The sequence below is a fragment of the Corapipo altera genome, unplaced genomic scaffold, assembly GCF_003945725.1.
Source record: "Corapipo altera isolate COAL_440 unplaced genomic scaffold, ASM394572v1 1b, whole genome shotgun sequence".
Lineage (NCBI taxonomy): Eukaryota > Metazoa > Chordata > Aves > Passeriformes > Pipridae > Corapipo > Corapipo altera.
Window position 1 is genome coordinate 8,904,276 of NW_020884881.1, and position 15,258 is coordinate 8,919,533.

At 36.4% G+C, this 15,258-nt stretch overlaps 1 protein-coding gene across 1 annotated transcript in view; it reads left to right on the plus strand.

Moving 5' to 3' along the window:
* Positions 1 to 15,258, plus strand: part of COG5 (component of oligomeric golgi complex 5) — a 180,216-nt gene that overhangs the window by 6,988 nt on the left and 157,970 nt on the right. Inside the window, exon 6 of the mRNA XM_027639840.1 lies at positions 3,330 to 3,450. Coding sequence (XP_027495641.1) covers positions 3,330 to 3,450 — 121 coding nt within the window. The remainder of the gene's footprint in view (positions 1 to 3,329; positions 3,451 to 15,258) is intronic.

Below are 15,258 nucleotides of genomic sequence, written 5' to 3' on the forward strand. Positions count from 1 at the left end.
CTTGGGACATTTTCAAATGTAGTAATGATATCAGCTGATGTACAATTGGTAGAATAAGTAGAAAAAGGTAGATAGCTAGTAAAAGAGGTTGCTTCTGTCAAAATCTGTAGGGTCGGCAGGTATGTTTTGCTGAAATGTGTGGTGTTGCAGGGCCTCTTGTACTCGTGATGGTGTTATTTTAGTACCTCTGCATTGATTGCTGTGGGACTACTCACAAACTGAAGGAATATTTGACTTGCATAAAGCTAGATTTTGCCATCCTTAATTGTTTTTAATATAGTACAACATTCTCACTTCAAGTAAAACTTCAAGTCTAGTACTGAATTCTAAATCTCTGCTGTGTGATTCTGTATATTATGTCTTGCTCTTCTTTTAGAGCTTCATGGCATCCCAAGGGAGCAGCAGACTCAGCAGGCTTACTTCCTGCTTTAAATCATACTGTCCTCTTCTGACTCTTTCCATAGTCGATCACAAGTTAAATGGGAGTAGTTAACAGCTGAAATGTGTAGACAGAGAGTTTGTCCTTCAGAGGGTTATTTTCTGTGCAGCTCTGTTTAACTGAGTGTTTTCTACATGGTCTCTTGGTTTCAGATATCTTGGTGTTTAAAAATACTTACAATAGCCAAATGTTTAAAACATTTTTAAAAGAATAATAATTCTGTATTTTAAAATTATTCTCTCTTTAAAATATTTACCAGTAGCAGCTTGCATCCTGATGCTACTGTAAATAAATAGTAAATGTAGTCTGAAGATAGTGGGCAGTCTCCTCTTTCTTCAGACTTCATAAACAACAAAATATATACATTGAAGTACCTTGCACATATGGCTTACACACTGGCACATTTTCAAGTGTCCCCCTCTTTATAATTAAGTCTTCTTTCAGTAATTTCTTTAAATTAACTTGAGATTAAAAGTAAGAGGCTTTTCAATGTCTTGAATTATAAGCAATAATGTCTGTTATTGTTGATATGTTGTTTTAAACTTCAGGAGATAGCTAAATGTAACCTCAAAAAAAATGGATTTTTATTTTTAATTTTACTTAAACCAATGTAACCAGAGCCACTAGCCTTTTCCAAATTAATTCTTACTTCAATAGTGGAATTCATTTCTTCTTGGTTGAAAGCATCTCCTTTAGAAAACCATACTGTATCAGCTCAGGAATGGAACGTTTCCTGAATTAATTCAGGCTTCTGTTATGGAGGTGGTCAGGTTAGAGGATCTGGCATCTGTGAACAACTCCACTGTTAGATAAAATGTTTTATTTCTGTTACATGGTCCTTATATGTTGCATTCTTTTACAGTGACTGGGAGTTTTATTAAGTTGAACAGTTCACATAAATGAAAATACTTGGGTGAAACAGGTTCTTTGTCAAGGGCACATTGCAGTAACAATCATTGTGAAGTTGAATGCATTTTCAGTGTCTTTGGATTTTTCTCCTTCTCCTAATTCACAGGGCCAGAATTTTTTTTTTTCTCCTGTATCTAAATGTAACTTTTCCCATCTCATACTCAGTTTGATTGTCATTTTAAAAGATTGTTTCTTGGGACAGGAGATAATGAGCAACAGTTCAATGAAAAAGATGTAATCTTTTGGCTTGTAAAGTAAAAGATGGTCAGAAAATAACTGAACTTAAATTCCCTGGGAAAAACGTTAGCGAGAGGTACACAATTGGATTAGAAAGTAATTAAATTTGAAAGCAAAGTAGTAATACTATGGCCTCTTATTTGGCAAAGCACAGTGCACTATATAAAAAGCTATTTCTGGTTCATCTTGCAGAAATTTAGTTCACAGATAGGAAAGTGATATGTGGATTAAGATTTTTTTAATTAAAGAAATGAATTAATAAAAATTAATGTATTAATCTCTCAAAGCAGGATAAGCCCCACTTAGTTCTCACTAATGGTAATAGAAATCATGTGGTTGTCTTAGAATGCTTAGGAAACTTGCACTTCAGGCTGTGGTAGAGAGCCCAAAGCAGAGAGAATAATTGGGCTTTTCACTGATTTGGCTCAAGGGGGCTTTTTCTAATTTTTCCTTTTTGTTCTGTCTAGATGTTTAATAAAATTAAACTATAAATATTTGTGGTTTTATTGTTTTGTGCTGGTGTAGGGAAGAGACTACTAAGTTGTAGTGAATATTAGTTGAAATGATTGACTTGTGTATGTTCTCCTGTTACACTTTAACATTAGTTTTCAAGAAATTAACTTGAGTATGAAAAAGAGGTTAAAAGTCTCTTGGATACTAAATATTTTTTAAAGTAATTTTAAATTAATTTTTATATCCATAAGGTTAAAACTTCAGGAGACTTTGCCTTCAGTACCAAAGAAAGTACCTCTAGAGCAACTATATCTTAACTTGTTCCAAATTTCTTACCATTCTTGTTAATCTGATTGCAGATGTTTAACTGAACCTATGACTGTAATGAAATCTGAGTGACATTTCTGAATTCTAGTTTAGATATTACCCACTGCAGAATGTTACTGTTCCCATAGCATGTACCTCCCAACCCACTGACCCAGTCCAACCCTAGAGGAACTCTACGCTTCATTTAACTTACAGTTTCTCTATTATTTAATGTGTAGGAAAAACCTGTTTCAAGATCTTAGTTGAGTGAACAATTACAAAACTATTATGTTTGATTTGGATGTGCCTTTTTTTCTAATTTGGTGCTAATGAAAACATACACAAATATGTTTCCTAAAAATTTGTGTCTTACATCCATCCTCCATTTTTAATCAAGAATGCCATGTATTTAATAAGAATATGAAAGAATGTGAACTAATAGTTGGCTGAGTGAAGGTCACTGGCTTTATGAAAGTTTTGCTGAGAATTAATTTTTATGTATATTCCTACCATAAGAGTCAATATTGTAATAACAATTTAGCCATTAAGTTTTATTGTCCTCTGAAGTACGTGCTGCCATTTTGCTTATTTTGGATCAATATTTGGTTGGCAAGGCCAATTTCCTAATTTTACTAGATCTTAAAGAGGGGAGGAATATTGAGGACAGATGTACAATATAAAATAAAGCTCACTTGTAGTTAGAAATAGAACATGCCTCTGTCATTGGGTTCTGAGTTGCCTTTGTTTTTTGCACAGCTGATGACAGTGTAATCTCAGTAGCCCCATAAATGTAATTACCAGCTTTAGAAAGTATTGGTCTTTATAACATAGAATGATGTTCAAAAATTCTGAAAAAAGGGATTTCAGTGTTCTAAAGTTCCTTGGTTTTGTTTGCATACATATTTCCTATTTCCACATTTGTGTCCCAGCATTATGTGATCCTGATATACTGATAATAGCCCCTAATGCTACGATTTCCCTGCAGGCTGCCTGCGACTTGCTGCGCAGGATAATACGCATCTTGTATCTCAGTAAGAGACTTCAAGGACAACTGCAAGGAGGAAGCAGAGAGATAACAAAAGCTGCCCAGAGTCTCAATGAACTTGGTGAGTCCTTCTTAGTTACTTTGAGAGGCATTTTTAGCTTACACTCACATGACTAACACTAGCGTTTGGCTTAAAGAAATACTCAAAACCTTTTGCTATGGTTCTTGCTGTCTGCTTCCTGATTTAAACTTAGAAAAAACATGGACAGAACTTATTAATACTTTCCATTTTTCCATGTGACTTGGCTAGATACAGGTATTTAATAACATGAAAATTCTGTGATAATAACTTGTGTTCTTTTGGGCAACAATTTCTTTGTGAAGCAATTTCTTTTTCGTTTATGTTTGTATAAAATGCCTTTAGAGGCAGCAGGTAGGTATTTGGCTTTTGGAAGACATTGCACTATGCTAAGGCATAGTTTAAACTACAATTCACATCCGAAACAAAGTTATTGGCCCTGTGACCTTTATGAAGGCCATATGATACACAGGTACCTAACCGAATTCAGATACTGGGAGCATCCTGCTGCAGTAGTGACTAATTACCCTGTATTTTATTGACGTTATAGGAAGAAAGATGAGATGCTTCTCACGAATCATGTTACATTGGTACATTGTTTTCCGTACTTGAGCTAGTTTGGGAAGTTCCACACTGTGCTGCAGGATGCAGTGAGGAGCATCCCATTAGTCTAGGAGATCAGTTGGTGGTGGTGTATATTGTATCTTGCCAACTGTTTCTCCTTTGAGTTAATAGTATTCAAATTTCAACTTCCAAAAATAGGTTGTGGGAGGGCTGAACAATCAAATGTTCAGATCATCCTGAGGTTTATTGTGCATATTTGTCAGTACTGCTCTTTTTATACTGTGTAATCAAAAAATTATTAGACAATGACTTAGTCCTATAATTGGCAGATGCTGTGTTGCAAACAGAAAGTCTATATATTTATTTAGTGTATCAGTTTGACTAGAGCACTTAAGCATCAACTGTAGCATTCTAAGATAGAATATTTTTCTGATATTTTAAAAATTTTTTTTCCATTTTGGTCTCCGTTTACATATTCAGGATATATAAAGTAATACTGTCTTTTAACTACCTGAATTACAAGTCGTCTGGGATAGAGTGCTAGATCCTGTTAAAAAATTAGTACAATTTAATGGTAAAATCTGGGATGTATATCTTGTGTAGCTTTTAGGATTTCTTTCTTTGAAAGAAAATGCCTTTTACTGCTCTCCTTCCTCTTTTATTTTTTTATTTCACTCTTTCAAAAAAGAACTTGCACTTTCTTTTGTTAAAGTGCCACAGTCTTTTGAGTCTCTTGTTTTCAAAGACTTGGTCTTTTCCTGAAGCTTAGCAAAATCTGAGTAATTTTTGTTAAAGATGAAGGGAAATGTGTCCCTTCAAGGGAGCCCTTTTGAGTTTCACCCTACGGTCCCTGGGGGTAGCCAAGGCTTGTGGTCCTTAATTTAATCCTTGATTCTACATGGTGTATGGCCAGGTAAAGTCTTTTGTTAGCAGGAATGTAGTGTGTTGCAGGGAGGGTGGGTCTTAGGGTATGGCTGGGGCATTGCTGTGCTATGCTGTGCTTCTGGACTTGAAAGGCGTTGGGACGTGTGGGAGATCTGTGGTGGGGGTGGTGTGGGGCAGGAGAGCGGTGAGGCTGTGCTGGCTTGGGGTGAGGTTGTGGAAATGCTGTGCTGTAGAAAGATGGGAAATGTGATGCAGTGCTCAGTGGTGGCAGGAGGGTGGGAAGCATTGGGAACAGACAGTGGGCACTGGTAATTCGGTGGAGAGATATGAACACTTTGGGAGGGCTTTGAAAGTACTACAACATCTGGTGGTAGTAAATAGGTGGTGTGAGAGCCTGGTATTGGGTAGGAACCTCTGTGTCATGGAGGCTTGCTTTTGAGTTGGGGTTCATGGCCAAGATGAATATTAACTTGTGGTTTTAGCCAGATATTTCTGAATATCTCTTTCATCTCATTCAAAGAAAAAATCTTCCCATTGTTCATCACCTTTCTGTTGTATGTGTGGTGCAGTATAATTTCCGTGATCTCACTGTGAAAGGTTTGCACTTTCTGTGGCTGTAATATGCCTTCCATTGCTTATAAGTTATTCTGGGTAGAATCTTGGGATAACTGGCAATTTATTTTTATATACTGTTATACTCTGTGTGTATGTTTGGGGGACACAAATGTATATGTGCCTGTTTAGGTATACGTATTCCACATATATTTCTGCAGCAAATCTATGTTAGTTTGCTTACAGCTTTTACTTAGTTGTGTCTTGAAGTTCAGTTTGCAGTGATAGGAAAAGCTGATAAAAATATAGTCTTTGAATTAGATAGAAATATGGCTCAATCAGAGAAACTGTAAGAAGCAATTAGCTTTTACTGAGAAGGTTTTTTTTATTGGACACTCTAAGTTGCTAGTAGTCTGCAGATCTCCAGCTTCAGTGGGTGATGATAGGAAGTTTCTCTGAAAGCATTTGATAATATTTTGACTGAAATCTCTACTTAAAGCTAAAGTAGATCTCAAATTCCTCTGTGTTGGAGTTTCACATTCTTTGAAATTGACTTCACACTTTGGCACAGTAAGAAGGAAAACTTAATTTCCTGTGTAATTTTTAGAGATTAATTTGTGTGTGTATGTATATATATATATAAAATTAAAACCTGGACTTCTGCAACTCTTCTGTCTCCCAGCATACTTGGGTTCTCTAGCAAAGTAGAAACAGAGTTGTGATTGTCTATTGAATAAGCTATTAGCTGCTTCTCTAGTGATGATTCTTCGCATTATGCAATACGATTCAGCGTATAGATAGGTAAAACAAGCAATGGTATTCAGATGTCTCACAGTGCCTAATGCAGTGAATTATATGCCCTGACTACGCTCCTTGCTGATATTTAAATACAAATATTTTATCAAGTGGAAAAGAAACATTCCTAAGCAAGATTAAACAATAGAATGTGACAGGAAAATGGTACGCTATATACAGTTCCTTTCACAGGAGAAATTCTGCAGGCATTAAAATATCTACTTTCTTCCATGTGGGTATACAGAAATTACTGTCTTTAACCGCAGCCAGTAACTTATCAGATTAAGTTGAAAAAATTCTGAGTTGTGCAGCAAATGGCCAGCATAAGCACAGGCAGGTTGGTAATTCCATCTGTCAGTTACAGAGCTAGCTCTGGACATCTAAGGATGTCTATTTTTCCTTGTTGGGTACCTATAAATCATGTCATCATTATTAATATAAATGGTTAAAGTTCTTTTAATGATCATAAACTCTTCATCTCTGTGTATGGTTGTATTATAATTTACGTCACAGCAAGTTAATTGATTTGTTTGGATGACCTTGTGAGCATATATTTGTAGGGAGGCTTTTGCACCAGCCATAATTTTGCTCTTTTGTAAACTCAGACTGAGTCTGTGACTAAGCTATGCAGCCATAAAATAAAGGAGAAGGGATCTATTAAAACACAGTTTTGGGTGTCTTCAGTATAGAAATTGCTCCAGGACAATATTTCATGTAACTTAAGAGAGGATGGACAAAGATAGGACAATGACCTTGCTTTAAAGCTAAATAATTGTAGAGAAATGGCAAAATATTGTCAGTTACTGAAGTCTAGCTAAAATGGAGAAAACCCTGTGTATGTACTGTGTTCCCATTGTGTTTTAGCACCAGCCAGCAAACAAGCCCCATGCGCCTTTTGCTCTCTCATCCCTGGTGGGACTGGGAGGAGAAGGGTAAAGAAAGAGAGAAAACTTGTGGGTCGAGATAAAGACAGTTTAATGGGTACAGCAAAAACCATGCATGCAGGCAAGGCAAAACAAGGAATTCATTCACCAGGCCTAACATGGCAATAGAAGATTTAAGGGAAATTCAAGAAAATGCATCTTGTGATGAAGTGTAGCTGGGCTAGAGAAAACCGAAATTAGTTAGGATATGCATGATAGTGGGTGAAATACAATTTGAAAGAAGCTATCTGACGATGCCTGGAAGGCCTCTTTGTAGCTGGCATAGTATAGATGGTGGTAGCTTGGTCTTCTGAAGTGCACCCCAGAACTAGTGACATCTGCACAAAAGTGACAGTGATCTTGAGCCTGAAAAGTTGTCTTGTGGAGACTAGAAATAAATTGGACTTAGCACCTTTCTGGGGTAAATGATATGAGTAATACAGGGTTTAAACAAGAAAAAGCCTGGACATAGCTGGTATGTCCATTAGAATAGAAATTAGAGGCAATGGAAGGAGGAAAACAACCTCATCTGCCTGTGGTTTGCCTTGGTGGGACCTTGTCTTGTCCGGTATTCAGGTTTCTCTGTTTCAGTGGGCTTTTCTGGTGTTGCTACTACATTTAATACCCCGGAGTTTCCAGTGAAAAGGAACATTGTTGTAAAGACTGTGAAGTTATCTATAGTACTGCAGCTCATCACCCAGTTTGTGTCATACAGTAATACAAAATAATGCTTAATAGAGGGAGACAATATGGTCTGTGTTTTTCCCATCATTGAAAATGACATTAATTAGAGCAAAATATTTCCAAATACTTTAAACCTAAAAAGTCTATTTTCCCCCTTTTTGTTCTCTGTTGCTGTTAAAACATAGACCTATTTCACAAAAAAAAGGAGAGCATATTCCTTTGTGTACATGTATGTTGTATATATATGTATATAAAGGTTTATAATATTTATAAATACAAATATAAGCAATATGTATATTCATCCTAACGTATCTCAGCTGCTTTTGAGAGTAGTCTCGTTGTTCTTAGTGGTTATCTTTAAGAATTCCTGGGGGGAGAGATTAGATTCCAGAACCTAAGGAGAGCTTGCTTTTTTGAAAATTGAGCTTACTGCCACCGATTTTGTTTAGACAATTCAAACTAACTTGACTTCCATAAGCAAAGAAACTCTAGAACAAATAAATTGTTTGTTGGAGTCTATAATATAAAAGTGCTATTAAATAGTAGGCCACAAAGATTTATCAAGAATGAATCCCATTTAACCAATTGTATTTTCTTTGTTGGCAGCATAACAGGCCTTGGGACTAGAGAGATCAATGACTGTCTTGTAGTTTGATTTAAGTAGGGCTCTTGACACCATTGATTTAAATAGGGCTCTTGACACCATGTCACACTAGCAGGATCAGCAATAGAATCCTGATGAAAATGTGCAGTGAATGCAGGAGTTTAGAGAAAGCTGTACCCCAAAAGTCTTTATCAGTTGTTCACTGTTGCCCAGCAATATATCAAGTGGGGTGTTGTTGAAATGTGTTCTGCAGCTGGCTAGTGTTTTCATTCATGATTTGAGTGATGTAATACGGTATATATGCTTATTAAATTTACAAGCAATAATCAAGCAGAGAAGAATGGAAAGTGTGTTGGGAAACAGGATTAGAATGAAAAATATTCTCAGTGAATTGGAGATACGTCTTAGCTGAACTGATTTCATTTCTCTTCCAGGCAAGTGCTAAGTCCTGGCAATAGGTAGTTAACAGAAGGAATAGGAGAAATGACTGTATGGGTAACAGTTCTGCAGAGATGAAGATCAGTGGGTAGAGGAACTGAATGTGTGTGGCTCTGGTTTGGAGAAGAAAGTCTGAGAGGCAGACCTTTTCTTCAGATAAATAAAAAATTTTCAAATGGGAAGGGACTAAATGGCTCTCCATATCTGCTGTGATTGAAACAGTAAGTAAAGGGGCTGAAATGTAGCAAAGAAAATTTTTATCTTAAATGTTAGGAAAGGTTTCTGTCAGTAATGATAATTTCAGGGGAGCTGTGAAGTCAGTATTTGAAGCTGTTTTAAAAACAGTTTAGACAAAGCATATACCAGGAATAAAATCATAAAGTCATGCAATAGCTTGGGTTGGAATTGCTTTAAAGCTCGTCTAGTTCAATCCCCCTGCAATGAGCAGAGACAATTAGATAGGGGTGGTTTTGCCTTGAAGTAGGAGGACTGAGTAACCAATCCTTTGTTCCTCCTGGAAATGCTACTCCCACCCCCAACTCTGTTAACCGAAAATGTAGTATAGGGAAGTTTGGGGGTTTTTTGGTACTGTGTGTAGTTTTTTTGTTTGTGATTTTTGTTTGTTTGGGTTTTTTAATTGGAATGCTCGCTGTAAAATGTGCTTCACAAGTTGGTTTGTCGGGCGCTGTACCCAGACACCTCCGGGATTATTACTAGGACAGTGTGACTGGAAAATTCATGCCATCACTTTAGCTCAGCCTCTTCTTATCACTCCTTCAGATAAAATACTAGATAAATATCCTCAAAGACCTTCAGCTCGCCCATCTGACACAATTACCTCTCTTCTGGTTGTGACCTGACATTCACATAAACTTTGCACTGTTCATGATGTTACTTGAGTGTTGCAAAAACTGACCCTCAAAAGCTATTCTGTCAGTATTGTCTAGGAGAATGCAATGAGCAGGAAAAAGGAAAGTGATACTGACTACGTGAATACAAATGTCAGAATGCAAACTGCTCAACTGTTTATAAGAAAAATGTTAATTTACTCATGTAAGTTTTTTAATATTTGGGATCAGTGATGAATATTGGTTTGTGTTTATCAAAATACTAAGCACTATTAGTCAGTTTTCGGGAGGCAACAGTTCTAATTTGTTGAAAACTTAAACAACTAATATAAGTAGTAGGTGTTCCCACTGGTTTGTTTTATATCAGTTAGCCATGTCTATTGCAAGGTGCAATTACCTTTATTGTTTCCCCAGTGTGCCTTATTAATTGAGCATTAAAGTAACATAAATAATCTGACTAAAACACGGATACTTATTCTGAAGTGATGGCTGACTGTAATATTTGTTCTCTAGGTAAAATATTGTTGTGTAAAAGCCATTTCCTTTTTAACTGCTGCAGTTATTGAAGTAACATTAAATATATGTTATGTGTCTGTATGCAAGTATTGCTGAACTCTCAGTGGTAAACTGTCTGAACACCTCCCATGGATACTATGGCAGCTCCCTTTCACTGCCACCTTCTTCCTGTATCCTGTTTTTTCTGTTGCAAGCAATAATTTACAGTGTATGATTGCCAAGCCAGATCTTATGTTGAGTGAGGATGGAGTTGGTTACTCATGTCAGTGTAGTCTTCCACTGCTAGTACACGGAGCAGACAGATTTGTTGATATTAATATTGCTGTGCACATTTTCTCATAAGAATCAACACATATCAGTCTGGAGGAAAAAGTTGCTTTCGTGGTGCTTTTGCTTAGGGACTTGGGTGCCTTACAATTTACTGCCTTGTGCAAGACCTAAGTGTCCTCTAGAATAATACAGCATATGTCTGTGTAGCACAGTGCATTGTTCTGTAGGGGTAAGTGAACTGATTTGATTAATAGAAATTACATGGCTTTGCTCGCATGACTCTTTGCCTGGGGTAATTAGTCCTGCTGAGAATGACTGAATTATGTTACTGGCTCAGAGCCATCTTCATTACTTTTGAGTGCCACTGCTTCAGGTGGTGCATCTGCATCCATAGTAAGTGCAAATATCCCGCTAAAACATTTTTCTTCTGTCCCCGGTGGTGTTAGCAGTAACACTGCCAGACCTTCACTGAAATTGTTTGGACTAAAAAATATCTGTGCCTTTCTGTACCTGAGTGTAATCTCCATGTTCTTCAATTTTGTGTTGTCCCTTTCAGTTGAGTTGTTTTTTATTTTGCTTTGTTTTGTTTCTCCTGAGGCTCTGTTGCCATAAGATGGAAGATTTTGCAAGAAATTGTTGATCAAATTTTTATTCTTAGTATTCCAGGCCAAAAAAAACCCTCTCTGGTGGGAAGGTGAATTTATTTCTTGTTGACTTTTGAAATAAAGAAAAATCTTGATAATATGTAACAAGTTCATTAATTTGAACAGTTGATTGTAAGATACCAAATTAATGTGCATGTAACAAAATTACTTTCAAAAATTAATACAGTTTTTAATTTTTTAGTAAGAGACCAATGGTGTAAGACCTCTTTATCCTCTTAGAACAATGCAGACAGAACATACAGATTTCACCATCAGCTTATGCTTTGCTGTGACTAGGAATCCTAACTTGGAAACCTGGTGTTAGACAAAACATTTTAGGTAAATATGTAGTATGTTTTACTTAATCTCTGGCATGCATTCCTTTTCTAACCATTTTCAGTAGAAGACACTAAATAATTACAGGAACATGAGAGAATAGACTTAAGTTTGAATTGATACAAGAAAAAAATATCCTGTTGCAATTTTGTTCTTCAGCATAACCTTTAAATTACCAGGGCTTGAATTTACATTTCAGGTTTTTTCAGGTTTTTAAAAAATTGATTTTGTGTTGATATAGCGTCACTGTAGTTTCATTTCTGTGTCAGTTTTCAAAAGTCATACCTATTCGAACCTATTGAAATTTGATTTTCTTTATGCATACAGTTCTAGAAAATTAATCCAAGTCTAATTGTAACAGTGGGCTTTCTTGATGTCTAGTTCCCTTTAAACAACCATAAACAAGTTTCAAGTTTGCCATATTGAGTGAATTGTGAAACTACTTTTTCCTGTAAGCATTAAGCTGATTCCTGGTTTTGATGAGATTAATCTTTTAGCTATAACTACTCAAAAATTAGATGTTGCTGTATTACTAAGTATTTTGTAATTTCAATCTCAAGTATACAGACCTTGTCAGAGGGTCGGAAGTGAATTACGATGTGTTCGAGTTGCCTTTGCCGTAGCATGTGGAGTATTTCTAACAGTTTTTACCCTTATTCCAGGCCCATCAAAGACTTTTTTGTGTCTTGCTTTTTCTTTCTCTCAGTTACAGATGTCCACACCTTTTGTTCCTTACATTTCTGGAAAGCTTTGTACTTTCAAACTCCTTGTCTTCCATTACCCTGAATCTGATTGCTGCTATTTCATTATTAATATAAATTATGATTGTTATTGTCGAAATCTAATGTATAGAAGTTTTGGTTGTAGGCCAGTATTACATTAAGCTAGGTTTCAGCAGGTACAGCATAAAATCTGAGGCCTGACAGCTCTGATTTATTTCCTTCTAACAGTTCAGAAAATTCCAGTGGAAAAGAAATGTTATTGGACAATTACTAAGGAAGGGGAGAGGGGATGTGATGGGCTGCCACAGTGTTCTCTTCTAGAGGAGGAATTATTAACGGGACAGCAGAGAAGCTGCACCCATCATGCAGCTGATAAAATACTCATTTAAACTTTCTTGTGTATGGTCAGGCACCTGAGGCAAGAACAGTGTTTGCCTTGGTAGCACATTCAGTTCTGTATTTGAGATTGAGCCAGTACTTCTTATGAAACTGCAGTATTTTCCATTTGCTTTGGTAATGTATCAGATGTTCTGAGGCTTTGAGAGCTAGAGGATTTATCTGGGGTTTGTAGTCCCGCCGGGGTAATGCTGAAACAGAGGGAATTGGGAATTTTGAAAGATGAACTGGTTGGAAATGAAGAATAGAAGGAGTGATGTAAAGGGAAGTTATGAAAGGTCTTAGCAATTACACTATCCTCTCTTTTCTCATTAATGGGCTTACATGTAAAGGCCAGGTCTCATAAGATAGGTTTTTTTCCAGTTTTTGTTTTTTTTTGCAATTAGTGAATTTAAATGTGTAATTCTAAAATCTGAAAACTATATTTACGTTGTTTCTTTAATTACAAAATTCTCCTTCTACTCTCTTCTCAAAGTATTCCTGTAGAGCAGAAAAGAAATGATACCAAACCTGTTTCAGTTTTACTGTTAAGGGATATTTGTTCCCCACCAGAAGGATGGTATTCCAGCAGGGTTTGGACCTTGTTTTTGCTTTACCCCTTGACTATTTCAAGTGTTTGAACAGTAAGTATTTTTATGTTTGTTAGCTAAGGTGTGTCATAAGAGTGGAGATGGGAAAGGATTTGAGGGAACCAGCAACACATATAGGCTTTTAGTTATGAATGCTTGTGTTCAGCCAAATACAGGATAAATACAAATTCAGAGGTTTTTTTGTATTTCTAATTGGTATGAAACTGTTATGGTTGTGTAACTAGTGCAGATCTTAGGGCATCTTTGAGTTTTGAGACAGAGTATTGTTACTGGATAGTCATACTTTTTAAATAGAACTACATAATTAAAAGTAGAAAGGAAAGCTATGGGTTTCAGTTTCCAGGGGACGTACTAATATTATCAAGACCCAAAGATAGCTGTAGGCTATGTCTGCCTTTGAATCTAGTAATTTTTTGTGCACTCACTTTATAAAGTCTGTGTTACTTAAAAAAAAAAAGAAAGAAAATTGAACAGACCAAAGATGTGAAAAAAGTTTAGAAGAAGTATTTCTGACTGAGAGAAGGGAAGAGAGACAGATGTTAGTGGTGAATCTCTGAAAGATTATCTTTGTGTGTCTTATAAATTACCAGTACATTGTAGGAAGTATGAATAGGTGGCAAGACTTTGAAAATAATTTACAGTGTCTCTTGCATATTAAATAAACAAAGCAAAAAGTATCTACTCAGGTGTCTGTGTATGTTCATGAAAAGAAAGGCAGGGTGGATTACATAATTTCAGAAAATAGATAAACTCAGGGATATCAACAAAGCAGAGAGATGTCATCTCTAAACTGGTGGTGTATTCTTACTGTATTTCAACAGGTATAAAAGCTTAAGTAAACAATTAACAGCTAGGACTCTGTACCTATTATAAACAAGTTGGTGACACTAAAAACTATTATGGAAAAATTTAGTTCTGTAGCTCCATTTACAGCTGGAATGATACATCTGAAACTGCGGATCCAGTTGTGTGTTCTATTCTGGGTGGAGGTTCTGCAAGGAAACGGGAATTTTATTTTTCAGGTAGGTCTGCATGTGCACCATCTGAAGCTGTGACAGGAATTGGCATTCCCCTCTTCCTTTCCTGAGCATTTACATTCTTGGAAATTCAATAGTAAACAAATTCAGGGTAGTCCTCCCAGAACCAAAGTAATGATCTCTAAGGTGAGCAGATTTGGTGGTTTGAGTTCAATTATGATCGCTTCCCCATGGGAAGGTGTGGAGAAATGTCACACATATTTTTTCTAGGTATGTGGGTCGAGAGTAGCTGGAAGGATGTGCTTCTTTTTGTTTATCTATGGCCAATGGTGCAATCAGTTGTTCAGTGGTCAAGGAAATAACACTGAGAAGCAGTTCATAATATTGATCTTTGTCTTTCTTCTGGGACTGAAGCATTTATTAGTGTATAACCTGGTGGTTATACAGAAGAACATGGTTCATTTAGAAATAACACTTCAGAATGGTATGTCTGAGGAAACAGAGGGATTTTTCTTTTTGAACAGTCAGATTCAGCAACAGGGTGAGAGAGAATAGAAATGGATGAAGTGGACAGGTAACCTTTGATCACCAAGGAAAAGAAATGAGCATTTGCTAAGAATGGTTACTAGAAGATCAAATAATGCTAGTAGCAAATCACGTTTGGAAAATTTCATTGGAGGTAATGGGAAGAGAAGTTTCAGTAGAAATACCTGTAAGTTTATATAGATCTGAGAGCCAGCTAACAAAACCCAAAAGATGTTGCTTTCACAACCCACTGAATTAAACTAGAAAAATAGAATCATTGCTGTCAAAGCGTGTTTCCGAGATGTGTGGAGGAGTGGTGTTGGGAGCCTAGACTACATGTCCTCTGCAGCCAGTGGTAAACAGTCAACACAGGAATTATCAACAAGGTGAAACATTATTTTGGATTCTATTATAATAAACTTACTGGATTTGGAAGCCACTTGTTGCCAGAGGTGCAAGTCATGATGCATAGGGCAAATTGAGAGTAAACCCAGTGTTTAATGTTTCATTTCTGGAATAGTTAATTTTCCAGTGCAGAGGATCTTCTTTTCAGTAGTGGGGGCAAATGTATTTAGACAAAC